Source organism: Pipra filicauda, unplaced genomic scaffold (genome assembly GCF_003945595.2).
Source record: "Pipra filicauda isolate LSUMZ 115617 unplaced genomic scaffold, ASM394559v2 scaffold10_size6260569_pilon, whole genome shotgun sequence".
In the NCBI taxonomy this organism is placed as follows: Eukaryota; Metazoa; Chordata; class Aves; order Passeriformes; family Pipridae; genus Pipra; species Pipra filicauda.
This window is the reverse complement of record NW_024103541.1, coordinates 463,749-486,359: the sequence shown is the minus strand read 5'-3', so window position 1 is coordinate 486,359 and position 22,611 is coordinate 463,749. Positions and strand designations below refer to the sequence as shown.

Sequence of the window (22,611 nt, the reverse complement as noted above, 5' to 3'; positions counted from 1 at the left end):
TGGAATTACAGTCAGCTGTGTGATGCTATTTGTTGAGTGGCAAACATGGCGCAAATAAAGATCGTGCTTCTTAGGAGAGGGACACTCAGTTCTTTCCGAGGGACCAGGATGCTGCTAAAGGGCCAAAGCTCACCAGGGAAAAGAAAGGGGCTCAGTTGGCAAGAGACCTGCTGTGCATGCCTTACACCAGGCTTTAGACAAAGCCAGAGCTCTGATGGCAGGTTCCAGCCAAACCCTGTTGACTCAAATGGCATCTGTCCATCTGTGGTCACTAAATAATTCATAGTGGCCACAGTGTGGAGATTTCATTCTGGTCTTATTAATATATGACACCAACCTTGGGCCAGTCTCCCTTCCTCTTGGTTTGACTCTCATTAATCAAGGCCTCCAGCTAAACACTACTTTTCCTTACAGTGTGGCCTTGGCACTTAAATATCCAGTATTATGCATGGCAGATGTAACGTTAGCTGAAGCAAAGAATCTCAGCCTGCAACTCAACTCAGCCTGCTAATTCCAGGAAAAGCAGCCATATCCTCAAAGTCTTTGTGTTTTGCTGAATTCCTGAAAAAAGTTATCTTTCAGAGAGAATGTCAAGCGTTATCCCCACTGGGCAGGAGTTACTCAAGCACATATGCTCAGTGATTTGCTGCCAGTGCTCGTGTGTGACTGCCTGCCAAGAGGTACACCGAGTTCACATCTGACACACAGAAGCTTACCTCGGATGTTCTCTGCCTGGCAGATCACTGCTCTTTGCTCCACAGTGTTATTTATTACAATCAGAAAGGGGGGAGGGAAAAACTTCTGAATTTGTGATCTTACTTAAATTATTTATAGGGACACTGAACAGAGCAGACTAATTTTTAAATTAGGGAATCACTGTTTCATAGCTGACAGCCTGTGAACCCATCCGCCAACTACGGGGGGGGGAACTTTTAATAGCTGAGGTACAAAGCACATGATGAGTTTATGATGGGGCGATGGATGCACACATTAAATGACAGCAAACAAAACAGCTACAATATGATCTGCATTTTACACATTGCTTTTCATGGAACCTATTTGTGCAATAAGAAATTTATATTGCATGCTCTTTGATAGCCTGGATAGAGACTAGCTTAAAGGAAATTACAAAGTGCTAACAAATACTGTTGTAAAGATGAAAAATTGTAAAAGACATTAGGTGATAATACTTTTGTGCCACAGTCTATAGAAAGTTGGTTTGGGATCATAATGAAAAAATTTAGCAGTCTTTTTGCTCTCTTTAGCCTATTTTAGTAGCAATGAAGTTGGTTTTATATGTTTGTTTGGTTGGGTTTTGTTTGTTTTTTCTTTTCCTTTCTAGCAAGCCAACATTAAAAGAAAATCAAAGGCGAAATAAGACTTGGGAAGGAGGCAGAGGGGACACTGTTCCACACTGCTGAAAATAATCTGTCAAGGACAACCCCATTAGTGCTTTGTGGTTGGGTCATTCACCTTGTGAGATTACTTTGTTTCAGTTTTTTATTTCCCAAGGAATTAAACACTTTCCACATTAGCTATACTGAGTATATGATGCAAATGCTCCTTGGATTGCATGAGACAAACAGCCCAGTCTCCATCCTGTTTAACCTACCTTACCCTTTGCCTCTTCCTCTTCCAGAGCCACAATTCCAACATTTCCTCCTTCACCATGACACAGTTTACAAGCACAGGGATCCCCTTCATCCATTCGTGCCTGCAACACCCTCCTTCATATAATCTCAAGGAGATTATAGTTTAAATCTACAAATCATAAGCCTGAAGAGACGATTTAGCACAGGTCTATATCCTCCACATGCACGCTAGGGTGTTACACAACACAGTGGACACAATGTCACCTCCTCCAGCCAAGTGTTAAAAGGACATCCCAGATGCTAGTGGTGATGGGTTTGATTGGGTGGCTCAGAGCTCACAAAGAGTCTGATCCCCTCGCCAGATCCAGCAATGGTGAGCACGTGGCTGAGCAGGATTCATCCTTGGTCTGCACTGAGCAGCACGACTGGGTCACTTCCAGACCCTTGCTGAATTTTGCCTGCCAAGTTACCAGAGGTGATGGGCTCGGGTGATGCGTGTTTTGTAACTGCTAATTTGTATCATAACACCAGTCATGCCGCCTGCTGGTTTTAGGCAAGCACCTCTATTGGATTTGGCCATCAATATTGGCTCTATTTATACCATTCAAAGCAAAACTCAGTAGAAAATCTGTAAGATTAAAACCAGAGCAACACCATGAAACAAAAATAGAATGCTGTAGATCTGGGTTTTTTCCAGAGCCTTTCATACTCACAGTTTCAGCTGAAGCCAACATGCACCCAACACCCATAAAATACCAGCTAAGGAACAATTATTTCACATGAGATATCAGATTTGAAAGTCCAAGGTGAAAATGTTCAGTGAAAGGAGAAAAAAATTGGACACGTCTGATCCTGCAACACACACACAGAGTATTTTGCAGAGTTCAAAGCAGCATCAAATCTGTTTTCAGTCTCAGAACAAAAGAAACTTCAGAGACAGCCATGGCATAATGTGGGAAATCTGTGCTATAGGAAAACTTACCTTTGGTATTTCCACATAGCACTTCTCACAAAATGCAAGCAATTTTGTTATCTGGATCAAGGAAACTGTAAGTGTGTGTGCCAGCTGAACTGCTTGTTCAGAACATGGCACCACATTTGGTTTGTTTCTTTCTGCTCACTGCATAAGCAGACAAAAAAATCTCGTCACCACATGACTAGAATAAAATGGACCTTTTCTGATCCATCTATTGTGAGGTTTCAGCACAGACTTTTTCTTTTATACTAACTGAAAGAAATCCCTAATATGTAGAAAATCCCAATTACTCTCATTCTTATTCTATTCTTAGACTGAAACTTTTGCATTTTCATGGCTCTGCATATCCAGCTCTGCTGCTGGAAAGTTAGAAAAAAATGGAAAGAAATGTTTTTACAGTTCAATTTGCAATTACTAAAGCGTGAGTATAATTTGCAACACAAATATATTCTGGACAGGAAAGTAAGAAAAAACTTTTGCCTTTTCACTTGCTTCATAGGTATAAAGTCAACATACACATAAGAAGCTTTCATGTAGCCACCTGCAATTATGCCATAGCTGTCTTCAAATAAGATACAAACAAACACTGTTAAGGTCTTGAAATTGTGATTGCAAAAAGCTGCCTGGATTTATAACCTCCATAAAATTATGGATTCAGCATTTCTTTTTATAAGGTGCTGACATACTTAATGAAAACTTCATCAATAAAAAGTTTGTCTTGTTCCTGATTTGACTTATTCAATATTCACGATGATATCTTTAGATTAAGTGGAAGAATGCAGAAGCCGAAGGGAAATAACTGTTAGGGAATGAACACAATTTTCCAAATTGCTTAAAAGAATATATAAAAAAATAACCTTTGGGATCACTGCCTTTTATTTTCCTATGGCAACTTCTAACCATCACAGGCATATAATGAATGTCTGAACATTAAGAATTTATGTGTGCTGCCTTAGATGAACATAATTCTCAACTATTATTAATGAGGAACTATAAAATACACTTCAAGTTTTATGCCTAAATTACATGAAGTTTCCAAAAACCATAAATATATCTGTCTGTGGGTATCTACAGAGAATTATATAACATGCTTTTAAAACACAGTCACCAAGGCAGTGAAACTCATCCCATATGAGAAAAGAACAAGGAAAACTTTCTACAGAGTAACTTTTCCTCTGCTCTGTTTTCTGAAATATTTATATAGATGCCTCCAGTTTAGTTAGAAAAGGAAGGAGGGAAAAAAAAAGAAAAAGAAAAGTTTCTTGCAAAACCAGCATTATTATTTACACCATGGCTTGATGTTAATTTTCAATCTCCCTTGAGAAACAGATCCAGTGTTTCATTGTACGGTAATTCATTTAAAAATCAATATAGCTTAAAAATAGTAACACAAGTTATAGTTTTATTTCCACATATGTTAAATATCTTACTAGTTACAGTGGTGTAATTCACTTCTGAAAATTCCACTTCTAATTTTTATATTACAAATTATGGCTTAAGTCTTAGCTGATTCACAGTATTGACAGTTATGTTTGTTGTAAGAGAGCTCTGCAAAATTCCATTTTCTCTGGAAATTAGTAGCATGGACTTTTTGGATCAGCATGCCTGATAGAGCCAGCATGGTATTGAATAGCCACATGTTGCTCAGTCGAAGCTAGAGAGAGAACCATCACATTCATTTCTCAACTCCTTTAAATCAGGGGCTACTCCCCTGAAATCTGCGGTGGCAGTGCAGTAGCTGCCTCCAGGGCAAAGGAGAACTGAGGAGGAATTGGTCTGGGTAAGGGGACTGAAGTAGAAGCTTTTGTGTGAGGTGCATGTGTGTTACCTGGAGCACCTGGAATGTGGGACTGGGAATTGATGGAAAAGGTGGCTACTTGAGGATGCACTGAGCAGACGGAATTTTACTGTAGTAGACATGGTCACAAAGACATTACTCGAGAGCACGCAAGTGTCTGTGCTACTGACAGGAGTGCAAAGCTTAGCACTATTAAATAGATAACCCAGAAATCAGATGCAAATGATTACAGAAGTCTATTGCAATTCTTGTGCAGTATACTGCTCTATAACAACATCGAGACCTAGAAAATTTGGGATCATTTTCCTTGGTTTTGCCTACACTTTTCTTCCTCATTCCAAACCCTTTACCCTTGCAAGAGTCATTCAAAATATTTTGTCAAAAGTGAATAAGTGTTCTTTTCATCAGACAATATCCAATAGACCCTTCTGCTTCTGCTCAGTGGCAAGTGATTAAAATCTGTCTATAAACTCCTGAGTGGAACTGCAATATAAGCAACTTAAGAAGCCACAGTTCTCAAAGCCAGTACACGGATGTGCCTGAGCTAAGTCAACATCAGTACAAGCAGCTAATAGCACTACATCAGTTATTATTTCTCAGCTCTCAATACATCACCTAGCCAGAAGCATATGAAATTCCATGCAATTTTCAGGATCAGGAAACAAAGTTTCTAAGGGCTTTAAGGTAATAGCAGCATCTTAAAAGTGGCAGAGGCAAATTAAGATCAAAAGTGAACTGCACGCCTTGGATACCAAATAAGAAATACCTCTTTCAAAAAGTAATGCTAATTGGAAAATTCAAAAGCAACATTAAATTCTTTTCTCATGGCAAAACAAGAAGGTTTTTAACCACAATGCCTATTTTTTATTTAGTCAAAAGCATTTTTCGCTGCAAAAACATGTAGACTACACGTAGCAAAAACAAAGGAGAAGTTCAAGCTGCTGTGGTCTTTGGCTAGTAAGTACTGTAGGAGCAAGTAGTGCAAATGAAAGTGCAAGCAGCAAGTGAGCACTTAAAGTTCTCAAACCTTGTTTGAGCGAGCTGAAGCAGCTTGCAAGATGAGTCAGCAGGCAGAAGAGGCAATTAGAGTAGCTGAGCAAGGGGAAATGAAAAGGAACAGAGAATGAAGAAACAACAACATTCCCACTAGGAAATTTTCAGCAAATCATAGAAACAAAGCTACCAGAGGTCAGCAGGTCTGCACTTAACTGTTACTGGATAAAAGTTGTTTGGATACTGCATATCTTCATGTTCCCTCTGCAAGAACTGCTGGAACTGTGAACCTGGGATGGGGCTCACATTGTCTTATGTTTTCTACATACTGTTAGTCATCCTAAAGAGCTCTGCTGTTTTGCAAGACATCTACAGCAGAATTAGATTTGCCACACAGGAAGGAGGACACAGATTCACCTGTTGCTCATTTATATTGAAAGAAGCTGTTAACACCTTGACTACATTAACACAGTAATGCTCCTGCAGACCAAAATAGCTACTGATCCGGAGTAACCAGATCAGGACTGGAAAAGGGACCAACTTTCTAGATGATGGAAGTTGAGCCATGGGAAAAAAATAAATTAAAAGGAAGTTCTCTAGGAAGCATGATTTGGGGGACAATTATTTTTTCAAAACTTAGGCCAGATATACTTAATCACTGCCATATACAGGGAGCTTGTTGTTACACTATTAGGCAGAGGTCACATTACAGTAAGTACAGCACAAGGACAGAGCACCACAAATGCTTCATGCAGTAAATACAGAAAAACTACAGTGGGGGGCAAAAAAACCATACACCTGTGCTGGCTGTGTTTTCTAAAGAGCATTTTGGGGCACAAACTGAGTTTTTATAAGCACTCTTTCTCTCGAGATTCAAGACTAGGATAGATTTTGGCAAACTTGGTCTGACTGAGGAGAGTAACTGCAGAGACATTTCAGTGATCATTTCTGGCTATGAAGCTTAAGAGTTTGGCTGGTACTTTTCCAGATGGGAAAGACAGAATGGTTTCTAGCCAAATTTCAGTAATTTTCTCCACTTTATGGATTTGGGAGTTTGAGCAGCTTGAATATACTCACTTCAGCTTAACAAACCAATATATTCCCAGTGAAAAAGATGCCCAGCAAAACATCAATAAGCCATTTTTCAGCTCCTTCAGATTTAATAACATACCAATTCCTAGAGAATAGTTACATTGTTCTTCTGTTCTTAAGTCTGGTTTTGATAACAACCAAACTTTTGATAACAACACCTGAAGGTGTTCTCCTTATTCTGAGATCTTAATTATGTCTTCCTACATCACATTCCTCTGCCTTGTCGTGCATTCTCCCTTTCAATAATATACACTTCCAGCTGAGATGAATTAAATCAAAGAGGAACTGGATGCACGTTTTGCATTGAGTTGCAAACCAAACCAACCAACTTGCAGGTTGCCTGCAAGTTAATAATTTTAGTATTAATGTAATCACAGCTGCTACATGAAGCTTTTAATGAACACAAGCAGTAAAAGTTGCAGGATATGACCCACATACTTGTCTCAGTGTCTGCAGCTTGCCAGGAACTGCATTTCCACGTAGTGGAGATGCCTACAGTTGCCTTGATGCCCACAATGGCTGCATACAGCAGTACTCACTCCAGGATGGATTCCAGGCATTTGTTCCGTTAGTGAAAGTTGCCTGTGATTCAGTCATGATGATTTGATTCATACATTTTAATTCACTCCCAGCCAAGCCACACTTTGTCACCGTGGTTGTTTCACAGCTGCTATGGCCAAGGGCAAATCGACAGCAGCAGGCTCCTTTCCCAGCATCACCTCTCCCAACACCAGCAGCTTACCCTGCAGGGCCAAAGGCTCCACAGCTCCGCAGTCAGCGCTCTCACCACCTTACCTGTCACGGTCTGGAAACCACTTTAATGTGAAAAGGGGCAAAAGCAGTGCTCTACTGTAATAAAAAGGGCTGTTTATTATAAAGGACCACTACACTTCAACTGAGCCCCTCTGGGCAACACCACGGGTGACGTTCTTTACTCACATGCCACCTGAGTGGAGATTTCCCTCTTGGAAGCCACCTCTGAAGCTCCTGCTTCCTGTAAAATGCAAGAGAAGCCAGACACCCATAGTAGCTGATTCAGAAATTGCTGTAAATCAGATGACTTCCACAGCTTGTTTGTCTTCAAGAAAACTGTCTAGCTCTCAAGTCTTCCTCTTTCATGACAATTTTACAGTTTTGACCATTAAACAAGCACAAGGTATCTTCATGACAAGAAACCACAATTTATAGGATAGAGAAAGAAACATGTGAGCCAGACCTTGGAACACGCTTCTTGCACTCCAGTGGGAATTCTGAGCAAAGCATCTAGGTGGCCATCATCTCTTTGCAGCATTACCCACTAAAGCTTTACGTAGCAGCAAGCATAGCATTTATATATAAAAAAAAAAGTTACAAGGATCATTTTCTTTTCAGTTATCTAAAACATTTAGGATAATAATGTAAATAAACCAGTAAAGCAAATCTCTCCTTAAGCTAGATTCTGTACAAATTTAAACTAGCAACTCATTTTGGTCATTTGCTACTCATACTCCTTCATCTTTTAATCACTTTACCAGACAGTGAGCTTCATTTTCATAGACAATATCCATTTTTATGAGAGCTCATTCATTATTTCATTCATACCTTTGCTTTTGCAGTTTCTTGGCTTAGACTTCTTATATCCACATTTCCTAGCAATTTGCTTAACATTCTCTCTTGCTTTTCTACACAAAAATTTGTATGAAGTCTGCCTCATCTGAGCAGTGCAAGACAAGCCAGTTACTACTACAAGTTTTCCAAAGTCCTCAGAGTTTCAGCTTCAGAGCTGGGGAAGACTACAAGGCTATTCACTGACACTATTTACGAACTGATTCACTTGGGCTCTTCTGGCCACTGAATGAACTTGCTTTTCCATGTCAGACCATTCTTAGCATGGAACATTTCCACCTTTCATTCTGCGGTGCTTTCTTCTAGCACCCAAACCCAAACCATTTGTATCACCAGCATGTGGAACTCATATTTGATTTCCTTGATAGTTCTACCTACAGAAAAACATTTGCAATATAATAAGGGCTTTGCAAAAGTGTTGTCATGGCCACGTATTTGAGCTGTGCTTTTCTTACTTGCCAAAGAGCGGGTGGTCTTGCAAGCAATAATTACCCAGCAACAAACACACATGATAAAAATCTTTTCCAGGACAACTGGCACCTTCCCAAAGTTCAGGGAAATCTTACTTAGCAGTTGTGATTTCAACTCCCATTTCCTTTATATTGACAGTATGGCACTGTGCTTCCAGATTACACAGAGGGTGACAGAATAGGAGCTTGACTATACAGAGACGGAGGTCTGTAAGCCCTTGGCAAGAATCTCTCTTTGGAAAGAAAGGGCATATGTCTTAATACTAGCCAGCCCTTCCTTACTGACACCAATATGCCACAGCAAGTTCAAAGAAGGGTAAATGGGACGCAGTATTTATAAATATGTGGAGCTTCTTGGAGAATCCAGCTGTAAGACTCAAGCAAAGTGCACAACTGCAAAACCCATTAGCATCACTGGGGCTTAACAACGTGAGAATGTTAAATAACAGCAGTAGCTGCAGGCATCTTGATGAAAAGCAACAGTAAGGAGCAGTAAGACACAACTAGATTTCTTTAACTTAATGTCTTTTAAACTGCTACTTGTTGTAAATCTCCAGGGCAGCCTCGGTTTCCTCTCCGAACTCTTTATGTAGTAGCAGCGCCTTAAACCACATAAACCAAGTGGGCCAAGTTCTCTCTGAGAACATTGCATAGAGTTCAGACCTGTCTGAAAGAGTGTGAACTCATAGGCTTTATAAACCAGGAGTTAGATTTCAGTCTTGAGTCATGACATCACTCTACCAGTAAACTTCTATGACCTCTTACATTGGATTTATCTGGAAGACAAGTCAAATAAAATTTAGCCCAAAGTTTTTAAAGACCCCTGCTGAAAGGTAAAGTCTCTTTTTATTCCACAGATTGGGAAATTTTGTCAAACTCTTTCACAAAGGTCACAAGAACAATAACCTTATGCCCTACAGCCAGAAAAGCACCTAGAGGCATCTCATGACTTGACACTTCAAAGACAAGTGCAAGTGATAGGTGATAGTCCAGAAACATAACACAGATTACTTCATCAGAAACTCAAATATCTTATACATAATGTAAGCAACACCAGTGCTCCAACAGCCAGAATATCAACTTTATGTCACCCCATGATTCAAAAGGAAAACAGAACTCAGTAATGCTTTGAGCAAACACAGGTGTGACAGTTCTTATTGCAGCAGATGAAGAAAGGACAAAGCCAGGGCAGAGAGGACACTCAGAGAGCCACACATCTGTGACTGAGAAGACACAAAACAGTAGAAGTTTCTGGTAGGAATGACAACAGAGGTGAGAAGAGGAGAACTGCTCTGATGTCACCTGGGAGGGCTATTGGAACAGCTGCAATACAAACACAGAAAAGAGGGAACCACAAAGTTTGAGAACTATCATCTTGAAAATCACATAAAAGTTTCAAGGTGAGGATATAATGGAAAGTTTACTGCCCATACACTAAAGACCTCTCGAGAAGATTAGTAATCCTGGGCAAAGCCTGGTTCTGCCAGACAAAATCTTAAGCTAGTCTGAAACAGGGGAATGATTTCCTCTGGCAAATCTTCATCACAGACCTCACCAGTTTCTGCACCAAATGCCAGACTTGTACCTTGCCTTCTTTGATATAAGAGGTGACATACATCTACATGTATTTCTTAATTAAACAAAACCTATACCAAAGCAAGCAGAAAAACCTCTCCTGAACATGCTTATCTTACTTGTGAGAAAACAACCAACCCTTGACAGTCATTTTACAAACTACTACTCCTGGGAAACATTCACGATATACACAGTGCAGTCACCATGTCCTGGAGAGAGCAGAGTTAAATTTAAGCAAATGGTGCAGGTGCTGGTAATAATCTATCTGTACTGGTATGAGCTGCATCATAACTATTGTGTCCTACTGAGCATTGATGATTGCAGCATAAGAATTTACGTGGCACAAGAAACTTACACAGAACAGAAATATTGTGCCTTGGTATTTATGCAACTGCATAATATAGGCTGCCCAGTTTTTTTAAACATCTTTGTGTTGTTCCATAGGAGGAAGAGCAAACACACATACAAACACCCAGTTTAAATGATTATGCTCCCAAAACTCTCCATTGGACCTGCCCCTCTCCATTTTTCAGACTGAACTGGCAGGAAGGCAGTGCAGCACAGCAGAACTTCCATATCAGTGTCTGAGAAGTTCCCCTCCTCAGCAGTCTTGTGATTTGAGATGCACACAGAACGGAGCACTTCTGAAGCAACTCTTGAATATTTTAAAAGAGAATTCTTTATTCAGGGAATGTGCAAGAACTCCTTCCAAACTATATGCAAAAACAAACCCTGAAATTCTAATGAAGATACAGAAGTAAAAAAAAAAAAAAAAGAAGCAGCACAGCAGTGCTTCAAAATACATAATTCACAAGTTCAAAATTCAAGCATTCCCATCCTATGCCGGGAGCTCTCTTAAAATATTAACAATCAAATTTCTCCGGTAAGTGTATGGCGTATACTTTATTCTGAACCAGTGCCTTGGGAAAAGGTTACCACTGGGGGCATACATTTTCATCCCTTCTGTGCCCATCAGACCACGAAGAATCCTGTTGCGGGACAAGATTTTATCATAAAATTCCACCCCACCTCTGGCGTAGTCTTTGGAAACCATGGCTGCCCTTCTGTCAGCCTTGCAGTCCAGGTGATAGGTCAGAGCTTCGCAAGAGAGGCAATAGCAGAGCAGGCCACCAGCTGCAGTTACGATGTTACAGAGGCTGCGAAGTATCACAGGGCCATGAGATAAACCCAGAAGGAGCTTTATACCTCTTGTACAGAGAAATGTACCAGCTAAGCAAGTTGGAGCCACAACTGCACTTTTTAAAGGGCTGCCATTCTGCAAATACACAACTTCTCTGGCAATGGCAAACTTCTGAGCTTGGAGTGAAAACGTGAGAGCTTCCCTCAAAGCAACACCTTCGCTGCTCTCCCAGTCTACTTCCTTGCCATTGATCACAACAACATGGTTGACTATTCCTTTTTTATCCTCATCTGTGCTATCAAAGTTAGGTGGGATGCCCACCAAAGAGCCTGCAGGCAGCCAGGGAATTCCAGCACTCACAGGGTGGAAGCCAGAAGCTGCAAAGGCTCTGTAGGAGTCAGTGGACTTCACAGCAGTATCTTCAAGGACATCCTGAAACACACCACAGAGCCTCTCTGAAAGCTCAGCTGGCTGCCCCTCTGACCAGCACTCGTGCAACAGTTTGAACGTCTGCTCAGGAAACACATGATAGGAAAGGTTTGTGCCAAACAGTCCCACGCAAGAAACGGCCAACACAGTGATCTTGTGCTTCTTTAACCACACAGATGTCTTCTGCAGGAACCGCACTGCCATAGTCAAATCCTAACCTGCTTATAACACAAAATCAGGAATTAAAGTGTGCATAAATAGCTCTCTCATCTCTCTAGCACTTAAAAAAAAAAAAAAAAAGATAAACTAACAAAAAAAAACCCCAAAGCAAAAAACATGAGAAGAAACAGCACAATAACCAAAGAAACATTCCTTTACATTAACAAAACGCAAAACACCTTTACAGAGAAAGTGGTTCGCATTAATTTTTGGGCCTTGGAACACAGGATGATTGATATGAAGAATTAACTTCTCCCTCTCCTCCAGTAAATCAATTTACCGCAATAAAGACAATACTAAAGCCACGACACTTCCTCTTCCCCAGCAATCAATACACACTCTTTATTTACCCAATCTACTTGTCTAGTCCTTGCTAGCACAATCTACTCTTGCTCTCCACTACACAGTCTACAGATATTGAGGTCAGAAAGAGCCAATAATTAGATCCATCTACACTAACATCCTCTACAGTAGAGTTCCAAAAGTTTTAATCAGTAGCCTGAGCACTAAATTCTTGAGTTTAACTACAACTTCCAAAACAGGATCACATTTTGATTTGAAAAGTTTCAGGAGACAGAATTTTCCTTTAGGAGTTTGTTCTAACTGATAGTCAATCTCATTATTAAAAAAAAAACAACAACAAACCAAAACCAAGAACCAACAATAAAACCAAACCCCAAACAAAGTATGTGTTTTTTCTAGGTTTTTTTTTTTTTTTCAGATTTCAACTTCCAGGCAGTGGTTCTAGCTTACTCAGCAAAAAGCTATTTTCAGAAAGCAGCATGCTTTCAGTAGCTACTTTAAAAAATTTGTCTCTGAAATAATCTCTCTGACAAATAGAATGTGCAATCCAGAGCATAAACTGGAACAGAAATTGTTTCAGGGCAGACTTGTTGTGACTCTTTAAATAAGCAAATAAACTTAAAAACTTTCAAACCTGCCAACTCCTTCAGTTCAAGAGTCCTGCTTCCCTTGGGGAGCATCAGTTCTTTTTATGGTCCAAGCCATATGACGTGCTCTGGAAAGCTCCAATCTTTATTTTTTTTTTTAATTCTATTGACTACAGAATTCCACCCTAAAATGATGCTACTGTGAAGATACAGAAGTGAATTGGGTGCTTAAACTCAACAGAAATCAGTGAAAACTGGATGCCCCTGTTTGTATCTGCAGTCTCTTCTCTCAGGGCTTTAACACACGAGCTTCATAGAATCTTGCTGCAGCTGTTAAAGACATGAGTATTTCCAGCTGTCCTTACAGGAAGCCAAGGTGGCAGAAGGAAATTGTGCTTTGATACCACAACCAAAGTCTTACTGTGGAGTACCATCAAAGGTGGGTTTCAGCTATGCTGCTGGGCTTCGTACAGCAGCAGCTGAAACAGAGACATATGCTCTCTTCTTCCACTCACACTGAACAAGAATGTCTCACAGAGCGGTAGAGTGGACAACTGGGGTCTGTAACATCATCAAACAGCACTATATGAGATGCCAGGATACACCAGTCATGATCAACAGCAAATGAGTATTAACCACAGGGAAACAAAAAGGGATTAATTTAAAGGTGGTGTTTTAATGATGGGTTATTACTACTCCTTCCTATAAAGATCTTTCAGACTGTAAACTCACCAGGGGAAAAATAATCTTATTTAATGTTTATGCTGCACTGAATACAAACTGAGTGCTTAATAAAAACAATGATGTATGTAAGCATACAATAATTTAATATGTATTTCTTAGTGTAATAACTGGTGGTATTCTTACATTCAGCTGAAGACTGGAGGTGGTGATTTGTTTGACAATATTATTTAAGAAAAACATGCTAAAGAGCCAAGAGCTTGGATGAAACCCAATTTCAGGAGAAAGTCTCCTTGATAAGAGAGCTAAAAACCAGAAAATGGTAATACTAAACCCAAATGACCTCTCTGAAATTTTATGATCTCTTTGACAAACCTTGTAGTCTAGATCTGTTTTAAAAGGTCATGCCATTTACAGTGGGGGAGGGCAGCACTTCTACGAGGATGACTGTAGGGAGACTATCACTTGATCCGCATGTGAAGCTGGAGCAAGCACTTTCCAAGTTTCTGCTGTTAGAGTGTCCTCTCATTAAAGCCGGCCAACATCCTTTTAAGATTAAGAATGCTTCAAGGAGAAAATTCGCCCCTCAGCTTACGTCCAAACCAGCGTGAGGAAGGACAGACCACAGTGAAAACTCTACTCTCCTTTCTTGCATGACCAAATGGTGCTTGCCAAGCACACGGGTCACTGAATACTCTTCAACGGGATGCTGGGAAACACATCTGGACAGGCGGGCAGCCCACAGGTGAACCACAGGAAAGCAGGGCAGGAAACCCTGTGCTTATCTATACACTTCTCCTAAACAGCCATAATGGCAGGATAAACCTCAATGCATTAACACTATTTTCCTGCTTCAGTCATAAAAATTGTAACAGTTGCTAAGTATCTTTTTTTATTATTTTGTAATTAAATTATCTTTTGTGCAGGCATGGTTTCGAACCTTTGTGGATAGACCCCTTGAAGGCCAGGCTATGTGCTTGACCGGATAATGCCTAACAGTCCTGCCACACACCTAATGCAAGAGTAAGCAGGAAATGCCAGACAGTATTTGTTTTCTCATAAAAGTCAATACTCAGGAAAATAGAAGGAAAATTGCCCTCGATACCTTATAGCATTTGTGCTTTCAAACCTTCCCTGAGGGTCAGTGCAGCCGCTCAGCTCCTGAAGAAATCCCACTGCAGCCCTAACTGTATATGGCAGCTTTATTTTTATTCATAAACTTTGTGCTATTTATGTATGAGGAGGCAACCGGAAACTACAAGGCAATTTATACGGTCCATATCCTGCAAATTTAATCATTTAGTTCCCATGAAGCCACCACAACGTTTACAAGGCATCCTCTCCCAACTGCTGAAGTATTATTTATCTCTGTGGTGTTATGGGCACTTAAATTCTCACTGAACTGTAATAGCTACAGCTTAAACCGGGGATAGCTAAGCATGTTTTGCCATAACGCGTGTGCGTTATCATGGCATTTATTGTTTTATAACCACACGTTAGCCGAGGGGAAAGCCCAGCTTAAAACACTATCACTCAGGACACAGGGCGCCTCCAGGGCTGGGGATGTCACGAAAAATAAAAATATAGACGAGAGGGGCGGCTGAAATCGGCTGTAGAATCCCGAGGCCCCGCGGAGGAGAAACACCCACCCTCCCCACGCCGCGGTCGCACCTACCGAGTGTGCCGGGGCCGAGGCGGAGCCGCCGGGCGGAAGGGGCCGGGAAGGGCCGGGAAGGGGCGGGCGGCGGCGCCATGGCCGGGGGGGGGTGGTTCCCTCAGAGGGGCTTCGGGGTTGTGCTGCGGACTGAGGTTGAGTCGTGGCATTAACCAAATGGGCGGGTCAGGAGTTTCGATGGGGGACTAAGATCGCTCGACTGGGAGGTCCGACTTGCTGCCTGTGCCCCGCAGGCGAGGAGCAAGGAGGCAGCGCCAAGGGCAGCCGCTCTCCCCGAGTCATAAATTAACTGTGTCCTTGTGCTCTGTGCCGTAACTCCTGGTGTCCTTCCTGCAAAATACTTTATTACATATGTATTATTGGTACTGCCCTCCCCACTGCGGGGCAGGAGTGCTTGCCGGCAAGGCGGCAAGTGGCATATCTGGCATCCGTCATGCAGGATTTGTTTTCTCTGTTATTCGTAATGGGGGAAAAGAGCACGCGCAGGGATTTTTATTTGCTTTGCAGTTACTATCTGCTCAAAGCAGGTGGCCGGTGTAGTTTCTCACTAATCCCGTGTGCATTTGTTCCACAATCTGGGCACTAAGAGAGCCCTGGAAAGGTCTGCTGGAGCCCTTCGGAAGCGCTGGCCTCCACGAGTAGGGCTCTGTTTAGTCCAGCCTTGCCCCTGGGTTGTGCAGTCCTTACAAAACAAGGACACAAAATAGCTTTTGGCCAAGTTAGGATTTTATCTGGGCAGGGGATGGTTCACCTCATCTATAGGAGAAGTATGCACTGGTGCTCGATGTTGGTTTTACATGTCCCTTCACACTAGGAAGTCGTGAGGGAACCATTTTTCACAATCCAAATGCGTTGTAGTGCAGCAGAATAGAAATAAAAGTAATCCATGGTTATTTTCTACTTATGATTTAATTTCGACAGATCTTTCTTTGTAGCAGCTGCTGATTGAAGCATTTCTAACCAGTAAAGGTTTAGTTCCTAGACATTTTAGCCCAAGATTTGAGTTCACGGGAAAATGATTAAGATTATAAACTGAATACTTAGGAGTTTTCTCATTCAAATTCGGGGGTTTTTTCTTTAGGACTTTCATGAGAGTATCCTAATGAAGATATTTATCCTATCTTTTTTTTTCTACTAGATGATCTCCTGCATTTTGGAAATGCTAGTGCTAAACAGACGTGGCTAGGCATAGCCAGTATCCCTCCCTGTTGTGAACAGACACTGGTAATGACAAAACCTTGGTTTTAACTTCCAATAAACAAGTTGCTAATTGCTAAGAAAACACACTCCTTCACGAGAGGGCACAGTTCTGTCCTTAGGTTATGATTTTATGCAGTATGGCAAGGCAGAGGAATAGTTTGCTGCCACACAAAGGGAGTAGTCAGAGGAAAGATCCCCCATTCTTCACCTTCTGAGCGAGTTACTTTTTGCCAGGTCTGTCATCCATCAGCCCTTCTTGTGCACCACTTCTGCCTCACTATCAGCAGAAAACATAGTAACAGACAAAAAGGGGTCATTTTCTATCAGGTTATCAAGCCAAATGGGAGCACTGAAAAGTCTGAGAAGTGCCAAGGCTTTAACAAGATAAGAGGCAACCAGAGGAAAAAAAAACAAAAAAACCACCAGAGGAGAGCTTTACCTTCCACTTTGTATCAGCAGAGAGCTGTTGTAGCCATGGCTCTGCAGCCTCAGCATGGAGCTTCATCATCTGCCCCAAACTTACAATTTGTAAATTGGCATTAATATTAATACTTCATGCAAATGTACAAAAAAGAAATGCATGCAAGTGATGATAGATAACTGAAGACCAGACTCCTCACTAACCAAAATACACAGTGTGATGATGGGTTTTAAAAGCCTGAGAGTCACTAAGAGTTACATATCCTCCTGGTGAATGTGGAGGGAGGGTTGGGTAGGTTTGTGAAGCCTTTCTGATTAGTGCTTCTGCCTTCTGTACCAGCTGGACAGGTCTAGAAAACAATGGTTTCTTACACAAGGAGTCGAGAATCTGGCACAGCATTGCATTTTTACTGTGGTTTCTCTTAAGAGATTTATAATAAATGACTGAAAAGCAGAGACCTCAACTTTACTAATCACCACGTTGGCAGGATTCTGGTTTCAAGAAGCAGCTGTTACAACAAGGAAGGTGAAAGAAGACTGAAGTGCACCGTTTGTGTTGCACAAGCACATCGTTATAGTCAGGGATCCAGGGATATGGATTTTAAATTAGCCTGCTAGGTGGTGCTATAGGACATGCTCTACATTACTGACCCAGGAATATGGTAAGAGTTCTCTCAAATGTTTTACCATAAGACATATAGGTGCCTACCGTCATCACCTGCCTCTATTACTTAATCTCTGTATATGAAGTCTTGCTGCTACGTTAGGAAAAAGGTTGACATTTGAGTACAGAACTCAAAGTCATTCATTTTGCTTAATGATTTCTGTGGTCTCACAGTCTATTTTGCTTACGTGATTTCCAAAGTAAATGTGGTCAGTCAGTGAGTGTCCACCAGTCTAAGATATATATATTTCTCCTCCCAACATCTCCTTCCTCTATGAAGTCCATTTACCTGATTTATCTGCCCTTTTAGGCAAGTTTTGCCGTAATCCAGCCTCTAGAAATGAGCTTTAATGGAGAGTACCATGAAGAGCCTTGTAATTCTGGCCCAAGTTCATGCAACATTGCGTGTTCCAGGTGTCAGATGGAAGAAACACTGCAAGAGGCAGGGACTAGGAAAATGCACCGTGTGAGTGTATGACTATAGAGTAACCTTGATAGCAGGAAGAGAGAGATTTTAAAGTCTGCAGGACGTGGATCATCAGCCAATTACCTATGGAAGTAATCATGATAAACAGGGGACTGGACAGTGTAGACATTAGGGGTTTTTACAAGGACAGAGAAGTCTGATGAATAACAGAGGAAACATTAGAGAGCAAAAAGATCCTGGAGCGATATGTGTTGGCAGATCTGGAGAAAATCTTGTTGTGGAGAAAGGGCATAACATGTCAACCTGCTGTTTGGTGCAGCTCCCTGGTCCAGTTTTCAGTATTGCTGACTTAGTGCTTCAATAATGAGTGGTGAGCATGTGCAGGAGCAGTGCAATGCTCTTAAGCAAAACATATGCCTTGAAAATACCTCTGTTAAGGTGACTTACAGTGGCCTGTTCTGGAAGTACTTCCAATTCAGCAGAAGGCAGCAGACAATGCATTGAAAAATGATGGATTCAGTGACCAATTAAGTTCTTGACAGGTGTGAAAGGTCAAGCCTGTTCGTACTTAAATGGTTATCTTACTGCACTGAAGGGAAAGAAAAGCTTATGGCAAAATGGCTTTCCAGCCTGTCACTCTGAACAAGTTGCACATCTCCAAATTGCAGCTAATAGGCCAGCGACAGTGGGATTGAAGTGTGCACAGCATCGAGCAAAAGCTCAAAGCTGTTGCCATCTCAGCAATTTCAGTTGCTGAAAAGGGAAGATATCAGCCAATATGGATAACATATCCTTGTGTGTCCTATTCCCACTTCTCATCTTCCAGTTTCATCCCAGACGGAACATTCACATCCTCCAGCTGATGTGGCATAGAACTGTAAATTTTGCCTGTACCCTAGGATTTTGCTACAGGCTCAGATAGCACAGGTTAGAAACCACATTTTCCTTTGTGTAGTGGGTTTTCGTGACATGGTTTGGCTGGAATGCCAGTCTTATGCTGATAATCAAAGCCATGTGTAAGAAGTAGTAGAATAAAAAGCTTCACGGTTCCTTGTTAAACCTCTTCTGCTGAAAAAGATGATCTATTTGCAACAATTTATCTTATTCCTGGGGTATGCATATGTTCTTAAATACGTACCTTGTGCTGCCTGCTCAAGATGGGTGATTTAGAGAAGCATAATAAAGGATGAACATTCAGAAACACAGCTGTGGGAATAAGGAATTCTATTTCTGGCCTCAAATCAAACCTTCAAACATCAGTATTCAAAAAGGACTGAAAAGATAAGTAATTTTGTTGTTGGTATTGGCAGGTATATAGATCAAAGTAAAGCAGAATCTTTAGAGGATCTGGGAAGATATTTTTTTCCTAATGTAGCACAGCTTAGAACTGGTCAGGGATGAAAAGCTTGTGTTTTAGAAGGCAGCAAAGAGGTTGTAAGGCATTTGGCTGGCTATACAACTCTGTGGGACTGACTTCTGTTTCCAGAGTTTTTGAAATATTCATCTGCTGGTCTAGGTCTTCCTAAAACTTAGGCTGCCTGTTTGTGGTGGAAGACGTGGAAAAGGGAAGATATGCAGGGTTGTATCATTTTGCTATTGCATTTTCAGTTCCAGGGACTGATTGTACAAGCTCCCTCAGCTCTATCGGGGTGTAGCAGAAGTTGATGATAAAAGACTGAGCATCCTGTGAAGTAAAAGAGAAAATCTTTCCCTTTCCTTAAAGTGTAATCATCAAAAAATCCTTGATCTGAAAGTACTTTGCAACCTTTGATGAGACTAGCAAACACATATCCATTTTGGGGATATGGTTTAGGGTTGACAGCAGTGGTGCTAGGCTGACTGTTGGACTAGAGGATCTTGAAGATCTCTTCCAGCCTTGATGATTCTGTGATATCCAGGTGAACAGGAATGCTAGTGGAAAAATCTGGATACCACCAGCAGAGATTCGAGAAGCAAAAGCACTTACAGATTCTGGTCAGATCAATTCATGCTGAACTTCATGGTCCTGCAAGTAGTCTACAGCTATTTAAACTGCTTCAGGTCTATCCACACTGTGCAGAGAGACCCTATACCACATTGCATTTTACACTGCATTAGGGTCTACTTGTATTACAGATGCCATTTGGTGAAATCAAAGTCACAAATATAAGTTCATTGTCTGGCAGGGGATTTCTTGCCAGTGCATATGAGCCAAGCTTTCTATCAGAACAATTGTTCATTATCTATAACTAATATAGCCTTTATTTTTAAGAGCTTTAGTCCTGCAATTAGCTGGCTCTCCTAAAAGGAAGGTAGCTTTAGTGAGTTAAGATGTCACATGTCTTCATAATACAGTTAATTAGCACCGTTTCCCTTCAGAATTGGAAGCAGTGTGTCTTGGGAGGGAGAAGAAGCCAATTCTTAGAGGCAATGCTGTAATATTTAACAGACTTAATCATATTGTCTAACTTGGGAATATTTAAAATGACTGGTGTCATTACTGCAAAGGCAATGATATTTGACAGCAAGCAGAAATTGGGGCCGTTTCACTGGGTCAGCCTAGGTGGTCACTGCTCCATGGTGAGAGTACTTTGCAAATGCTGTGACCTTCCAAGGAGGTCCTTAGTACTGCAGATAAGGGTAAATGTTCCTATTTCAGTAGTAGTTGTGGAAGGTACAAACAGAACATAGGCTACTCTAAAAAACAGTACATACTCCAGGAAAAAACAACAGACCAGAGATTCCACTGTCCCTCAAGTCAGTTGAAAAGATACCTCAGTTCTAAGGAAGGATTATCAATAGAAATAACTGGATTAAATGAAGAGAAAATGCTAGATGAATGTTAAAGTGAGATCTCTTTGGACCATTGAATTCACAGGAATCCAATCTGTTTAAGACTTGCCTTATTCAGTGTTATTACCAGTGCTCAGATCCACACCTTTACTGTCTAGGAAAAGAAGACTTATGCTGGTAATAGTAATGAAAGATACATTCTGTTAATGCAGGGATCATTTTCTATTGCCACTGCAAATCCAGCATTTTCTTTACGTTATCCTACTGATTGCCAGCTTGCTCCATGCTTTGCTGGGGAGCTGGAGACTCCCAGGCCCAACCTGTGGAGTTTCTAGTTCAAAAATAAAATCTACCTGGCTACAGATTCTTCCCCTCCCCCCCCCCTCCAAATGTGGCATCTAGGTTTTTTTTCAGTTAAAAAAATCATACTTAAAAATACTTTAAGAAAAGGTCATAATAAGAAGATAGGATCATGCATAGCTCTAACACACAGCATTTCTTTCCTTGGACAACATGTTTAACAGGAAAAAAATAACAGCTTCTGCGTGGGAGCTGATCAATTCTTATATGGAGTGTGAAGCAGAGAGTGGCTACAGTAAACCAAAGCCATTCTCCATAAACCAACTGCTCTGCCAAACCAGGTGAAATATGTCTGCTTTGGCACTATGGTATGTCTGTGTGTAGGAGGGAAAGGGGCCTGATCCCACACTCTCTTCTCAGGGAAAAGAAGAACGTGTTTGGCCACTGAACAGTCGGTGTTTCTATTGCATCAATCACTTAAGGATCTTACAGTACTTTAAGAAACATTATTAAGCTGTTCTTCACAGATCTGAGACTGAACATCTTGCAGCTTTAAATGACTGGTTCAACTCTATGTGCTGCATCCTTGCTTATGAATTAAGTTTTGAAGAGATCCCCTCTCAGCTAAAATGTCTAAAGAGAGCAGTATCACCCAGAGAGACTCATTCCTTTTTAAGAAGGAAGTTTGATCTAGAACAGACAGGCTTGTTTACATGGTTTACTAGCATCTCTTTAATTAAGTACTAGCTTTCCATGCCAACAGTTTTTCAGGATAGTTTCTAAAGTGAAATCTAGATACCACAAAACCAGGTTCATTTATACATCTACTGCCACTCCAATTTTATGTTGCTGGTGATGCCTGATGAAGTTTATACTGTATACAGTTTCCTATAGCTGGCTTGAAGCATAAGTATCCCAATCTGTGAAGGTAAGCTCTAGAGAAAAATGCTGTGAGCACCTTTCAAAATAAGCATTGGAGACCTACATAGCTGATGTAGTTGCCATCTACAGTCACACCAGAACAAATTTTTATGTTGTCCTCCAAGAGCTGCCTAAAACTACAATCATATTCTGGGTCTCAGTACTGAAAAGCGAAGGACCACAGGTTCAGCATAATTTAAAACAATAAAGCATGATCATAGTATAAAGCAATAACACTTCTGCATTTTTTATATCCTACAAGTAATTTTACACAAGGAGAAACAACCATGAAAATCCAGAGACAAACTTCAGGCTAACTAGCATCCTACAGAGGGGAACGTATGTCGGTTTGCAGAAAACAGCTTTGTTTCAGAGAGTCTGTTGTTTGTATGAGTCTCCTCTTGAAGTCTCCTCTCTCCAGCAAGGGACTGAGAAAGTCTGTGGATTATGATAAGAATAAAATACTTCGTGGAGATGAACAAGGATGAAACACTATGACAAATAATAAGCAAGGTGGGGACCTGTGATTGTTGGACTGCACCTGCAAAAGCCCATTATCATCAAAGGTTACATTTGTATATCTCAAGTCATAAGGGAAAACACAGGGATAATGCTTCAGAAGACTGTTAAACTGATAATCCACGTTCTGAAACAGAAGTTGTTAAATGCCAAGAATGGTTTGCCTTCATCAGAAGTAATCTCCCTACTAGTTTGGAGTTGATAACAGTGACTGATCTCACATGTTACATTTGGAGAATCACATGGGAGCCA

General features: G+C 41.0%; 1 protein-coding gene across 2 annotated transcripts in view; it reads right to left on the bottom strand.

Annotated features, from left to right (window-relative positions):
• Positions 1-10,760: 10,760 nt before the first annotated feature.
• TMEM177 (transmembrane protein 177) overlaps positions 10,761-22,611 on the bottom strand; it is a 41,852-nt gene continuing 30,001 nt past the window's right edge. The window contains exons 1-2 of one of the 2 annotated variants that reach the window (XM_027725616.2): positions 15,137-15,194; positions 10,761-11,889 (exon numbers count right to left, since the gene is read on the bottom strand). In XM_027725616.2, coding sequence (XP_027581417.2) covers positions 10,940-11,875 — 936 coding nt within the window. In that variant the 5' untranslated portion in view covers positions 11,876-11,889; positions 15,137-15,194 and the 3' untranslated portion in view covers positions 10,761-10,939. Of the gene's footprint in view, positions 11,890-15,136; positions 15,195-22,611 lie in introns of those variants that run through there. The other variant, XM_039381569.1, reaches the window with a different exon arrangement.